Source organism: Lactuca virosa, chromosome 4 (genome assembly GCF_052849685.1).
Source record: "Lactuca virosa cultivar CGN04683 chromosome 4, Lactuca_virosa_CGN04683_v6, whole genome shotgun sequence".
Taxonomy (NCBI): Eukaryota; Viridiplantae; Streptophyta; class Magnoliopsida; order Asterales; family Asteraceae; genus Lactuca; species Lactuca virosa.
In genome coordinates this window covers 80,098,114-80,110,745 of record NC_136429.1, presented here as the reverse complement: position 1 = coordinate 80,110,745, position 12,632 = coordinate 80,098,114, and the positions used below count along the sequence as shown (strand labels likewise).

General features: G+C 36.0%; 1 protein-coding gene across 1 annotated transcript; it reads right to left on the bottom strand.

Annotated features, from left to right (window-relative positions):
- Positions 1-6,706: 6,706 nt before the first annotated feature.
- Positions 6,707-8,341, bottom strand: LOC145104670 (uncharacterized). The gene has a single exon (XM_079041875.1). The coding sequence runs from the start codon at positions 8,339-8,341 to the stop codon at positions 6,707-6,709; it is 1,635 nt and encodes a 544-aa protein (XP_078898001.1).
- Positions 8,342-12,632: the final 4,291 nt, after the last annotated feature.

Sequence of the window (12,632 nt, the reverse complement as noted above, 5' to 3'; positions counted from 1 at the left end):
TAGCTGTGCAGGGGATGTAAGGATATGCTCACCAACATTCTTGGTGCTCATGATCCTATCCTCACTTTGACCATTCGGAATCATCTTACAACAAAACTTCTTCCCGCCCTTGCATTGTTACATGAGATGAAGGGTGTTTCGGAGAGATTTATTGCTCCAAAACAAGGGGGAGAGGGTGCTAATCAACCGAAGGTTAAGACTGAAACCGAAACTGTTCAACCGAAGGTCAAAGTTACAACCGAACTGAAGGATAATGTAGCTTCAGGTTCTGGTCCACAAGAAAAACAAAAGGAGATTGATGATGATAGCAATGATGAATCTGATGAAACTATTGTTGAGGCTCTCAAGCGAAAGAAGAGAGATAAAGAGCTTGATGAAACCTTGAAGGTTGCAAGGGAAGCAGAGGAGAGGGAAAGGAGAAACAAGGAAGAAGAAGAAGCCTTGAATTGCAAGAAGGCCTTGTTTCCCTTATGGACTAAAGAGGCACTTATCAATCAAGCTATAGAGTTTCCAAGTATTTATTGGTTGGAACCTGTTGCTTCGTTTGACTGTGATAATTCTAAGGACTCGCAGTTCGATATGCCAATCACACGAAAAGCATTCACGTTCCACTACTTTGATTCGACTGCTGAGGTTCCTTTTCCTCATCCAAAGGATAACCGAGAGCTTATTGATTTCTATCTGAAGTATGGACAACCTCAGTACATGACATGGAGCGCACAGAAAATAATCACTGTCAAGGTACTGAAACCTACGTCTGCTGGGAGATTTGTAAATATCAATTTCAAAATCACACGAGGTTCTGCAAACTCGGTGTCGATTATATCTCTAGCAGATCTTCCGAATCTAAACCCTCATGATTGGATTTTATTGTTCAATATTCTGCTTACAAATCCGAGGGAATATGAACCTATTTTGGAGCACTTGAAGAGGATGTTGGCTTCTTACATCCATGAGGTCGCAGCTATGGATCAAGAGATAGCGAAAGTAATGAACAAGAAACCGACCATCAAGCCAACATCAAAACCAGGAGATGTGAATAAGATGAAGATGGGCCAAATAGATTCAAAACATCTCACTGTGATGTTTACAAAAGGCGAAGCTCACAAATTTTTGTTCGCTCTTGTTGATAAACATTTATTTTCAACTGACTACTTGGAGCACATCATCAACATTATACCTCGGTGCAAGCAGAACTCAGAGGTTGACAAGAAGAATTTTACTGACATGCTTCGGTGGTACATAACGTTCCGTCATCATTTGCTGGCTATCATTCCGAAGGTGTTCAAAACAATAAAGAAGACTTCTGCAGCTCAACCGAAGTGAGCTTTCGGTCCCATTGACGCAAAGGGGGAGATTGTTGAGTCTAATTATGTTGCGTCTTGGGCTTTTTGTTTTGTATCCGGATTGGGCCTGTCCATCCGTGTTTATCTGATAGGGTTATACTATAAATATGCATGCATGTATGCATTAGACCGTGTTTATTATTACATTCATTGTTTTGTAACCCTAAACGCCTCTACAGTTGAAGTTCTTAATCGAGCTCTTCTGAGGTGTTGAAGTATTAATCATACGACATATTCAAAGCCATTCTTGTGTTCTTGATTACATTCTTAACTGTTTGCTTGCATAGAATCTAACGATCCTAATAGAACTTTGTTCTAACATATCCATTTTGTTCAAAAGTTCCCTTTTAACGATAAAACTTCTAGATTAAAATTTATGGGTTCTAGTATGAGCCTATAACCGAACTATGGACGCGCAAGCCTCTGTAAAGCAGTACGGTGAGCAGATGTATTGTGACCATCACAACACTTCATCGACGTTGTGAAATATATAAGTGACTGAACGATTACGCCCGTTTTGACTCGTCAGGCGACGGTTGTAGCTAACAACCGCAGGCGGTGCTGTCAACCCGTATAGATCTATACCAATGTTCCACGTTCTTTTCGGATTAACAGTTATAGCACAGAGGGCTTTGTACTAAGTTTTTGAGTTCTTAACGATGAAGTGTTTCTCATACAGAATATCCTTAAATTGTTAAGTCTAGGATTTTTGTCGTCATTGATATTCCGAGCCTTAACAATATTTGCATTTCTTTGTCGTCACATTCAGATATATAGTTGTACATACACTATTATACATATATTTTTAAGAGTATGTAAATATGTATGTATATATCGTTGAAGGCATAAAAATATTACTTCAATTCTTTGTTTTTTCTTGAAGCGTTAATAGATTTTTCATAAGTTTTCTTTTTATATAAAATATCTTATTTTATATAAACAATCATATTCTATAAACTACTCATTTTTATAAAATACTACAAGATCTCCTTATAAACTCTGTTTTTATATAAAATATCATTTTTATATAAAAATTATCATATTTTATAAAAACCACTTATTTTTATAAAATGTTACAAGATCCTTTTGTAAACTCCATTTTTATATGAAATTTTTATTTTATATAAAAATAATCATATTTCATAAAAACTACTTATTTTATAAAATATTACAAGGTCTTTTATAAACTCCATTTTTATATAAAATAACAATTTTATATAAAATAATCATGTTTTATAACATAAATCCAATGGAACACTTATGTATCTATAAGTATAGTTATCTCATATTATATTTACATTTTAGACCTTGCTTGTAAATAAATTAACAAAGTAGGTCCAAAGTCTATAATTTTATTGGTTTATTTTATTAATGACCATTCTAACACTAATTGTTAGTTTTGATTATCAACCAAAAATACTTGCATGGACTTATGTCACAAAGATAATACGAATACATATATTTATATTGGCATCTAATATTTTATATAATTGTTTTAACGCTACATGAACAACAAAGGAGGCTAGTTTATCATGCATGAAATATTTTTGTATACTCATTGCATGTTTGTTTTGATATAAATAAGATGTTGGGTGGTAACACGTTAGAGAAAATGTTAAGAGTATATGACATATTATAGTATTATACTTTCTTATCTAGCATGCAACGTGTGTATGTAACTCCCCCCAAAATTTGTAAAACTAAAATAAAAGGGGCCATAAAGACTCACTTTTGTTGTGTGATCTAAGCTCGAGATTAGTTTGTTTTTGGAAAGCTTCTCGTGCCAGACCACAAACCGATAACAAGGAAAGGAAACCGAGGCTCTTGTCTCTTCTTTGTTTGCTGGAAATCGTAAGTTCAACACCTCTAAGAGAGGTATTCTTGGGTTGAGTTTGAAATAAAATTTATGCAGTGAGTGAGGGAGTTTTACGTGGGTTTTGTGGGTGTCTTAAATGGGGAAACATTCATGGGCATTTATATGGCTGCAAATGTGAAGTGTGGGTCTCATGAGATTGGAGGCAATAGTTTTCTTAATAGTTTAGGTGCATGCAATTGTCCCTTTCAATTCTTAGTAAAATAAACGTGTTTTTTTGCCCATTGGAGTTATATTCCCTTGTTTTTATATAATCATGATACCCAAGATATGACAATTGGGAGAGGTTATCTGTAGAGAAATAGACTTTGAAATACAATCACTATTCTTCATCATGAGTTCTTTTATGGTATGATATTATTGGTTCTCACTTTTTGATAATTAAGATAGGTGGTTTCCTAGTTGATGTACGTAAGTATTGTTAATACTATATGTGTGGTTTTATATTGGTTGAATAAAATATGTCATTCCAAATAATGAGGGTAATTTGATTAAACAAATGGTTAGTAGCGTCACATTTAGTGATGTTTAACTTGCTCAAAACGATTTCTCATTTTAGGTGGCATGTGACAATAATTGTAAAAATAAAAATTACCGTTTAAACAAGATTTTTAATAAGTCGAAGCATTTGGCAAATAGTTATAGATTTAAAACGTCCCACATATGTTTTATTATTCCACCATTTCATTCCTCGGTTCATAATATAATAGTTTTATTGCGGTGGTTTGGTCGACGTTTTTCGACCTAAAAATACCAATTGTTACATTCTCCCCCGTTAAAAGAATTTCGTCCCAAAATTTAACTTGCAGTCGGGGCATCTTTGAACAATTGGGGATATTTCTGCATCATCTGATCTTCTCGTTCCCACGTCCTCTCTGAGAGTTCCAACGCACCTTCACAATAGGTATGCGACTCTGCCTTAATCGTTTTATTTCTCGGTCCATTATCTCTACAGGCTCCTCAATGAAATGAAGTTTGGTGTTCAATTGGATTTCCTCAAGAGGGATTTTGAGTGTGTCATCAGAAAGGCACTTTTTCAAGTTCGATACATGGAAAACATCATGTACCCTTTCTAACTATTGAGGTAGTTCGAGTCGATACGCAATAGGTCCAATCCTTTCTAGGACCTTAAATGGTCCTATATATCGTGGGTTCAGTTTTCCTCTCTTTCCAAACCTGATCATGCCCTTCCAAGGTGATACCCTTAACATTACTCCGTCCCCTACCTGAAATTCTAAGGGTCTACGTCTTACGTCGGCATAGCTCTTCTGACGATCACGCACAGTCCTCAGTCTGTCCTTGATTTGTACTATCTTTTCAATTGTCTCGTGAATTATCTCGGGTCTAGTTCGTAGAGTATCTCCTGAACGTACCTTGGCCATTTGGGTGTCACCAACCTCTGCCCAACATAGTGGTGACCGACATTTCCTTCCGTATAATGCTTCAAATGGTGCAAACTTTAAGCTGGTATGATAGTTGTTGTTATAGGAAAACTCAATCAAGGGTAAGTGAATGTCCCATGAATTCCCAAAGTCTATCACACAGGCCCGGAGCATATCTTCTAGAGTTTGGATGGTTCGTTCACTCTGACCATCTGTCTGAGGATGGTAAGCCGTGCTCATATCTAGACGGGTACCTAAGGACTTTTGCAATGACTACCAAAATCGAGAGGTGAATCTACTGTCTCGATTAGAGATAATAGAGATTGGGACTCTGTGTAGTCTCACAATCTCTTTTAGGTATGTTCTGGTCAACATTTCCATCTTGTTTATCTCCTTAATTGGTAGGAAATGGGCGGACTTTGTTAACCTATCCACTACCACCCAAATTGTGTCGTAACCACATGGTGTTCTGGGTGAACAAAATATTTCGTCTTATGAGCTTCGTCCATTACTAGGCTCCTCACGTTTCCGAATTTGGGTGTCTAGATACGGTTCATGAAGTATCGTGTTCCATCATTTCTAAGATTGAATTGCTTATCCATTCCCCGCAAAGCTTCGTCCGTTATGTTTTCCTCCTTTACAAATTCAAGTTGAGCTTCTCTTATTTGTGCACTGAGGTTGGAATGGATAGTCATAGTTAGTGCTCGTACGCGTCTGGCTTTGACGGGTTCCTTACGACTCAATGCATCTGCCACAACGTTTGCTTTCCCTAGATGGTAGCGAATTTCACACCGTAATCATTTAGTAATTCAACCCATCTTCGTTGTCTCATATTTGGTTCCTTTTGATCGAAGATGTGTTGGAGACTCTTGTGGTCAGTAAAGATGGTACACTTCGTACCATACAGGCAGTGTCTCCATATTTTGAGTGAAAAAATCACTTCTCCTAATTCGAGGTCATGAGTTGTGTAATTGGCCTCGTGCACCTTGAGTTGTCTGGAGGCATAAGCAATTACTTTATCTCTTTGCATTAGTACGCAACCTAATCATTGATGAGACGCGTCACAGTAGACGACGAAGTCTTCAGTTCCTTTTGGAAGTGATAAGATTGGTGCGCTACACAACATTTGTTTTGATTTCTGGAAAGCAGTCTCCAGCTTGTCCTCCCAAATAAATTTCACATCCTTTTGTGTCAATGCAGTCAGAGGTTTGGCCGTCTTACAGAAGTTCTCAATAAATCTCCGGTAGTAGCTAGCAAGGCCTAAAAACTGGCGCACTTCGGTTGGTGTTCTTGGTGCTTCCCAGTTCTTGATTGCTTCGATTTTTGCGGGATCTACATGTATCCTTTTGTTGCTTACGACGTGCCCTAAGAAGTGTACTTCTCTGATCCAAAATTCGCACTTGGAGAATTTTGCGTACAGTATCTCTTTTCTTAACAGTACCAATATTAATTGTAGATGTTGGTCGTGTTCTTCTTTTGTTTGTGAGTATATCAGGATGTCATCAATGAATACAATCACGAACTTATCTAAATAATGCTTACAAACACGGTTCATGAAGTCCATGAACACTGCGGGGGCATTCGTCAGACCGAACTGCATAAGTAGAAACTCATAATGTCCGTACCGAGTTCTGAAAGCGGTTTTTGGTACATCTGATTCCATCACTTTAAGTTGGTGATATCCAGAACATAGATCTATCTTGGAATAGTAACTAGAGCCTTGCAATTGGTCGAACAAGTAATCGATTCTTGGGAGTGGATAACGGTTCTTGATCGTTAACTTGTTCAACTCCCGGTAATCGATACACATTCTGAAGGATCCATCTTTCTTCTTGACAAATAAAACTGGTGTCCCCAAGGTGAGAAACTTGGTCTTATGAAGCCTTTGTCAAGAAGTTCTTACAATTGGCTTGAGAGCTCTTGCATCTCTGACGGAGCCAGCCTGTATGGTGATTTGGCTACCGGGGCCGCGCCGGGAGTTAGACCGATTCTGAACTCAACTTGTCGGTTTGGCGGTAACCCAGGTAGGTCTTCTGGAAACACATCGGGGTAGTCACATACATGTGGTATGTCTTTTATCTCCTTTTCCTTGCTCTTTTTATCTACTATGTGAGCCAAAAGGCGTAACATTTCTTGTGTAGATATCTCTTAGCCTTTGTGCAAGAGATTAACTTTAGGTTTTGTCCTGATTTCTCCCCGTAAATTGTCATAATCACCCCATTGGAGAGGGTCAACTGCACAACCTTCTTGTAGCATAGGATCTCAGCATGATGAGGGGAAATCCAATCCATGCCAACGATAATGTCGAAGCTTCCGATAGGCATGGGCATAAGGTTTATTTGAAATACGTGGTCATTTAGAGTTAGTGTGCAATCTATCAGAATTTCAGTAGTGCTCTCTATTTGACCGTTTGCTACTTCTACTTCGTATTCTACCTCTAACTTCTTAATCTCATGGTTTAAACGTTGTTTAAATTTTGGAGTTACAAAGCTTTTATCGGCACCCGAGTCAAAAAGTATTGTAGCATACAAGTTATTGACGAGAAACGTACCAGTGACCATCGATGGGTCTTGGATGGCGTCCTTGTTTCCGATCACGAATGCTCTTCCACAGGCATTTCCTGTCTTGCCCTTCAGCTTTGGGCAATCTCGCTTGAAGTGTCCCTTTTCACCACACTCATAACATGTCCTTGCTCCTCCTCCTCCTCCTACCCCAGTGCCAATGTTCTGACTTCCCACTTCTCCTGTCAGGATTTTACAGAAAGGGGCGATATGTCCCTTTCGTTTGCAGTTGGTGCATTGAAAACATTCCCCGCTGTGGTGTCGGTTGCAGATGACACACAAGGGGTGTTTTCCTGCATAGTTTTTCTGGGGTGTAGGTGTTGGAGCTGGAGTTGTTGTTGTTGCAACGTAGATCTTCTTTCTCTTTGTTGTGCGTGAATCTCCTCCGCCCACTTTTTGTTTGTTGGGTTCAACCCTAGGAGTTTCAACCTTTGCCTCTAGGGACCCTCGACTAACTTCATTGTTGGTCAAACATTTAGCTAGGTTCTTAACACTTTCGTAGCTTGTAACCCTTGATGAGATGACCATTCCCTTGATTTGAGGTGCCAACCCCCAAATATAGCGTACAATCTTTTTGTGCCCTGGCTTTACAAGTGTCGGGCATAGTAGGGATAGGTCATTGAACCTCGTAGTGTAAGCTTTAATGTCCGAACCTTTCATTCTTAGGTTCCAGAGTTCATTTTCTAGATTCTGGATCTCATCCCTAGGGCAGTATTCTTCTACCATCATTGCCTTAAGATCTCCCCAAGATAAGGAGTTGGCAGGAATGATGCCCATTGTTTTCACCTGCTCGTTCCACCACGACAGGGCTGAGTCGAGGAGAGTGCAAGTAGCAAATCGTACCTTGCTATCCTCAGCACAGTAACTGATTTGGAATACAGATTCCATTTTCTCGAACCACCTTGTTAAACGTATGACTCCTTCATTGTCGTAGAAGTTCTTAGGCTTACAGTTCATGAAATCTTTGTACGAACAAGCCCTTCGGTTTTCATTGTAGTTGATGTTTGTACTACTCCCTGGTCTTGTTCCTCTTCCATCGATTTCTATGATGGGTTTTTCATGGTTTGTGCTCCTAGCATTTTTTAGAGCTATAAGGCGGTCTGAGATTAGTTGCTCCAATTCAGCTGCTGTTTGGGGAAGTCCCGTTGTCAGAGGTGGAGGTGGTGGAGCATCATTCATTTGGTTTTTAGTTACTAGGGTTATTGGAAGGTTTCTTACTGGCCTTGTACATGGTCGCCCCCTTCGTGTAGTCGTTGGACGAGTTCGGGGGTTGCTTTTTCGTGGAGGCATTGTGGATGTCCTATTAATCCAGCAGCATGTTATTAGTTTCATGTTGTTATGGTTGTTGTTTGTGGTATGGGACTGAATAATTGGTTTATTTATTATAGCGCATGAATTTAAATGTTTGCATAAAATTTTCATGATGGATTAATAATAACTTCCTTATATTATTCATTGAGGTACGCTTTTTATTAGCACACATTACAACAAGAACATGATAGGGTACAAAACCCTAACCATGTTTACATGGAAAACAGATAAAACCTATATGTGAATCGTTAAGCGACCCACGACTTATTACACATGCTTCTACATGCTCATTCTTCTCCATTACCAAGTTTCCTTCTCCATTCATCCATTCCATAACTCCCTTGCCATGCTACACTCTCCTAATTGATCCCGAAATTACGAGACAATGTTTTCAGTATTTCTCGGACCTGTTCCTCCAAAGCCCGAATCCTTTGCTCCATCCCTCGGGACCTTTTGTCTGCTTCGATTGCTCTAGCCATTGTCGTCCTCATCAAGCCCTCAGATTCCTGTTGGCTTGCTTCTTGAGTACTGATGTAGTTGTAAGTGGCCATCACCATATTGTGATCCCCCCTGATAACATTATTTCAAGAAAACAAAGTATTGAAGTAATATTTTTATGCCTTCAACGATATATACATACATATTTACATACTCTTAAAAATATATGTATAATAGTGTATGTACAACTATATATCTGAATGTGACGACAAAGAAATGCAAACATTGTTAAGGCTCGGGAAAAAGCCTAAAAGGCGATCGATGGCAGAATCACCGGGGTTGCGACGTGAAACGTCGGTTCATAGTTAACAACATACATCGAATATTACAGGATTAAAATAACATTACATTCTTCCAAAGTATGAAAAAGAAGAAATACATTCTTTAGTAAATCCCAAACGACAACTAATACCTAATTCAAGTTCTATAAAGCATATAACAAGTGGACCGGTTACTCGGTCAATAGTTTATTTAAGGAGAAATATTCTCCTTGCCATGTAGGCGTTCTTCCAACTTTTAAGTTCATGAAGATACATACGTTTTAAAAATACGTCAACAAAAATGTTGGTGAACTTTATAGGTTTAGACTCCAATGGTTTATAATCACAAATACATTTGTGACCTTTTAAGATTATAAGTATGTATTTAGTCCGCACTTGTAATCCCATACAAGTAAAATAGTTTGGTTCATTGTTCATAACCAAGAAATCATGAGTCGTGAGTATCGTGCTGAAAATATTATAAATACGAATTATATATAATAATGTTTTCAACACTTATCCATTTTGTTCAAAAGTTCCCTTTTAACGATAAAACTTCTAGATTAAAATTTATGGGTTCTAGTATGAGCCTATAACCGAACTATGGACGCGCAAGCCTCTGTAAAGCAGTACGGTGAGCAGATGTACTGTGACCATCACAACGCTTCATCGATGTCGTGAAATATATAAGTGACTGGACGATTACGCCCGTTTTGACTCGTCAGACGATGGTTGTAGCTAGCAACCGCAGGCGGGGCTGTCAATCCGTATAGATCTATACCAATGTTCCACGTTCCTTTCGGATTAACGGTTATAGCACAAAGGGCTTTGTACTAAGTTTTTGAGTTCTTAGCGATGAAGTGTTTCTCATACAGAATATCCTTAAATTGTCAAGTCTAGGATTTTTGTCGTCATTTGTATTCCGAGCCATAACAATGTTTGCATTTCTTTGTCGTCACATTCGGATATATAGTTGTACATACACTATTATACATATATTTTTAAGATTATGTAAATATGTATGTATATATCATTGAAGGCATAAAAATATTACTTCAATTCTTTGTTTTCTTGAAGCGTTAATAGCCTTTTCATAAGTTTTCTTTTTATATAAAATATCTTATTTTATATAAACAATCATATTCTATAAAACTACTCATTTTTATAAAATACTACAAGATCTCCTTATAAACTCCGTTTTTATATAAAATATCATTTTTATATAAAAATTATCATGTTTTATAAAAACCACTTATTTTTATAAAATGTTACAAGATCCTTTTGTAAACTCCATTTTTATATAAAGTATCAATTTTATATAAAAATAATCATATTTTATAAAAACTACTTATGTTATAAAATTTTACAAGGTCTTTTTATAAACTCCATTTTTATATAAAATAACAATTTTATATAAAATAATCATGTTTTATAACATAAATCCAATGGATAACTTATGATATAAGTCTAGTTAGCTCATATTATATTTACACTTTAGACCTTGCTTGTAAATAAATTAACAAAGTAGGTCCTAAGTCTATAATTTTATTGGTTTATTTTATTAATGACCATTCTAACACTAATGGTTAGTTTTGATTATCAACCAAGAATACTTGCATGGACTTATGTCACAAAGATAATACCAATACATATATTTATATTGGCATCTAATATTTCATATAATTCTTTTAACGCTACATGAACAACAAAGGAGACTAGTTTATCATGCATGAAACATTTTTGTATACTCGTTGCATGTTTGTTTTGATATAAATAAGATGTTGGGTGGTAACACGCTAGGGAAAATGTTAAGAGTATATGACATATTATAGTATTATACTTTCTTATCTAGCATGCAACGTGTGTATGTATCTCCCCCCAAAATTTGTAAAACTAAAAGAAAAGGGGCCATAAAGACTCACCTTTGTTGCGTGATATAAACTCGAGATTTGTTCGTTTTTAGGAAGGCTTCTTGTGTCACCTCTAAAACCAATACTAAAGAAGAAAATCGAGACTCTTGCCTCTTCTTTGTTTACTCGAAATTGTAAGTTCAACACCTCCAAGAGAGGTACTCTTGGGTTGAGTTTGAAATAAAGATTATGTAGTGAGTGAGGGAGTTTGTAAGAGTTTTGTGTGTGTCTTAAATGGGGAAGAAAACTTGGTATTTATCAATTTGAAGTGCACTCGTGTGTTCCATTATTTGGTGCAAATTATGGGTTTTGTAATAGTATTATGGAGTACATAGTTAGTAGGAGGGGACAATACATGGAAAATATTCTCATTATGGCTACACATTGGAGAGTGTCCAGTGACTTTAGTGAATGATTGAAATGAAATGGCACAATTCATTTATGTGCTCACGTACTAATTGCTTGAGTGTACATGTGGAGAGAAAGAGACTTCATACAGCATAAATAGGGATTCATGTGCAACCAAATTTGTTTGATGATTACTCTTCTTTTATTTATCTCTTATAGTCCTTGATCTTAAGGAGTTAGTCATATTTGTGACCTTTAATTTGTCACCCATTAATGTTTGTAATTTGTATATCAATTTACGATATTCACCAATTCCTCTATCATTAGACAAGATTTTTAACAAATTGAGATATTTGGCAAGTTGTTATAAATTTAAAATGTCCTACATATATTTTATTATTCCACCGTTTCATTCATCGGTTCATAATATAACAATTTTATTGTGGTGGTTTGGTCGACGTATTTCGACCTAAAATTACCAATTGTTATAATTTAGGATTACAACTTAGGCTTAACACTATAATTTATAACTTTTAACTATTTATAAAATATTCTCCTTTTTTTTCAAGTTTAACTGAAATTTTGATTTAAGTTAACCGTTTAACATTATATTGAAATTAATAATTTAACTATTTTGCATAAAATCATAAATTATACAAAAGTTGTAACTTTAAAATAACAATTGCTCACATACGACAACGTATCTAAACTAATAAGTTAACTATAATATGTTAAAAACTTAAAGTCATAATTATATAAATGGAAGTAAAATATGATATTTTAATATTGTAGTTTAGTTAATTTATGATTAGAACTTGGTTTTTGAATTAATTTAAAATTATTAACCAATTTATAATAATTATTAAAAAGAAATTGATAGGTTATGGAGGTTTCAAATGCATGTGGTGCAAGTAAAAATGCTTCTTTTATAACGAATTCTTGCGCGTTGCGCATCGTAGGTTAAAAATATATTGTTAAAATATTGAAAAATATATGTTTAAAATGGTTATGTTATTGACATTAACTTTGAAATAATATTTTTACATTAATATATATATATATATATATATATATATATATATATATATATATATATATATAATCTCAATTATTTCGAACAATAATATTCATTGACATCAAACC

What these genes read in the sequence shown, in the direction of transcription:
- LOC145104670 (XM_079041875.1), bottom strand. Translation starts at nt 8,341, where the DNA reads ATGAATGATGCTCCACCACCTCCACCTCTGACAACGGGACTTCCCCAA.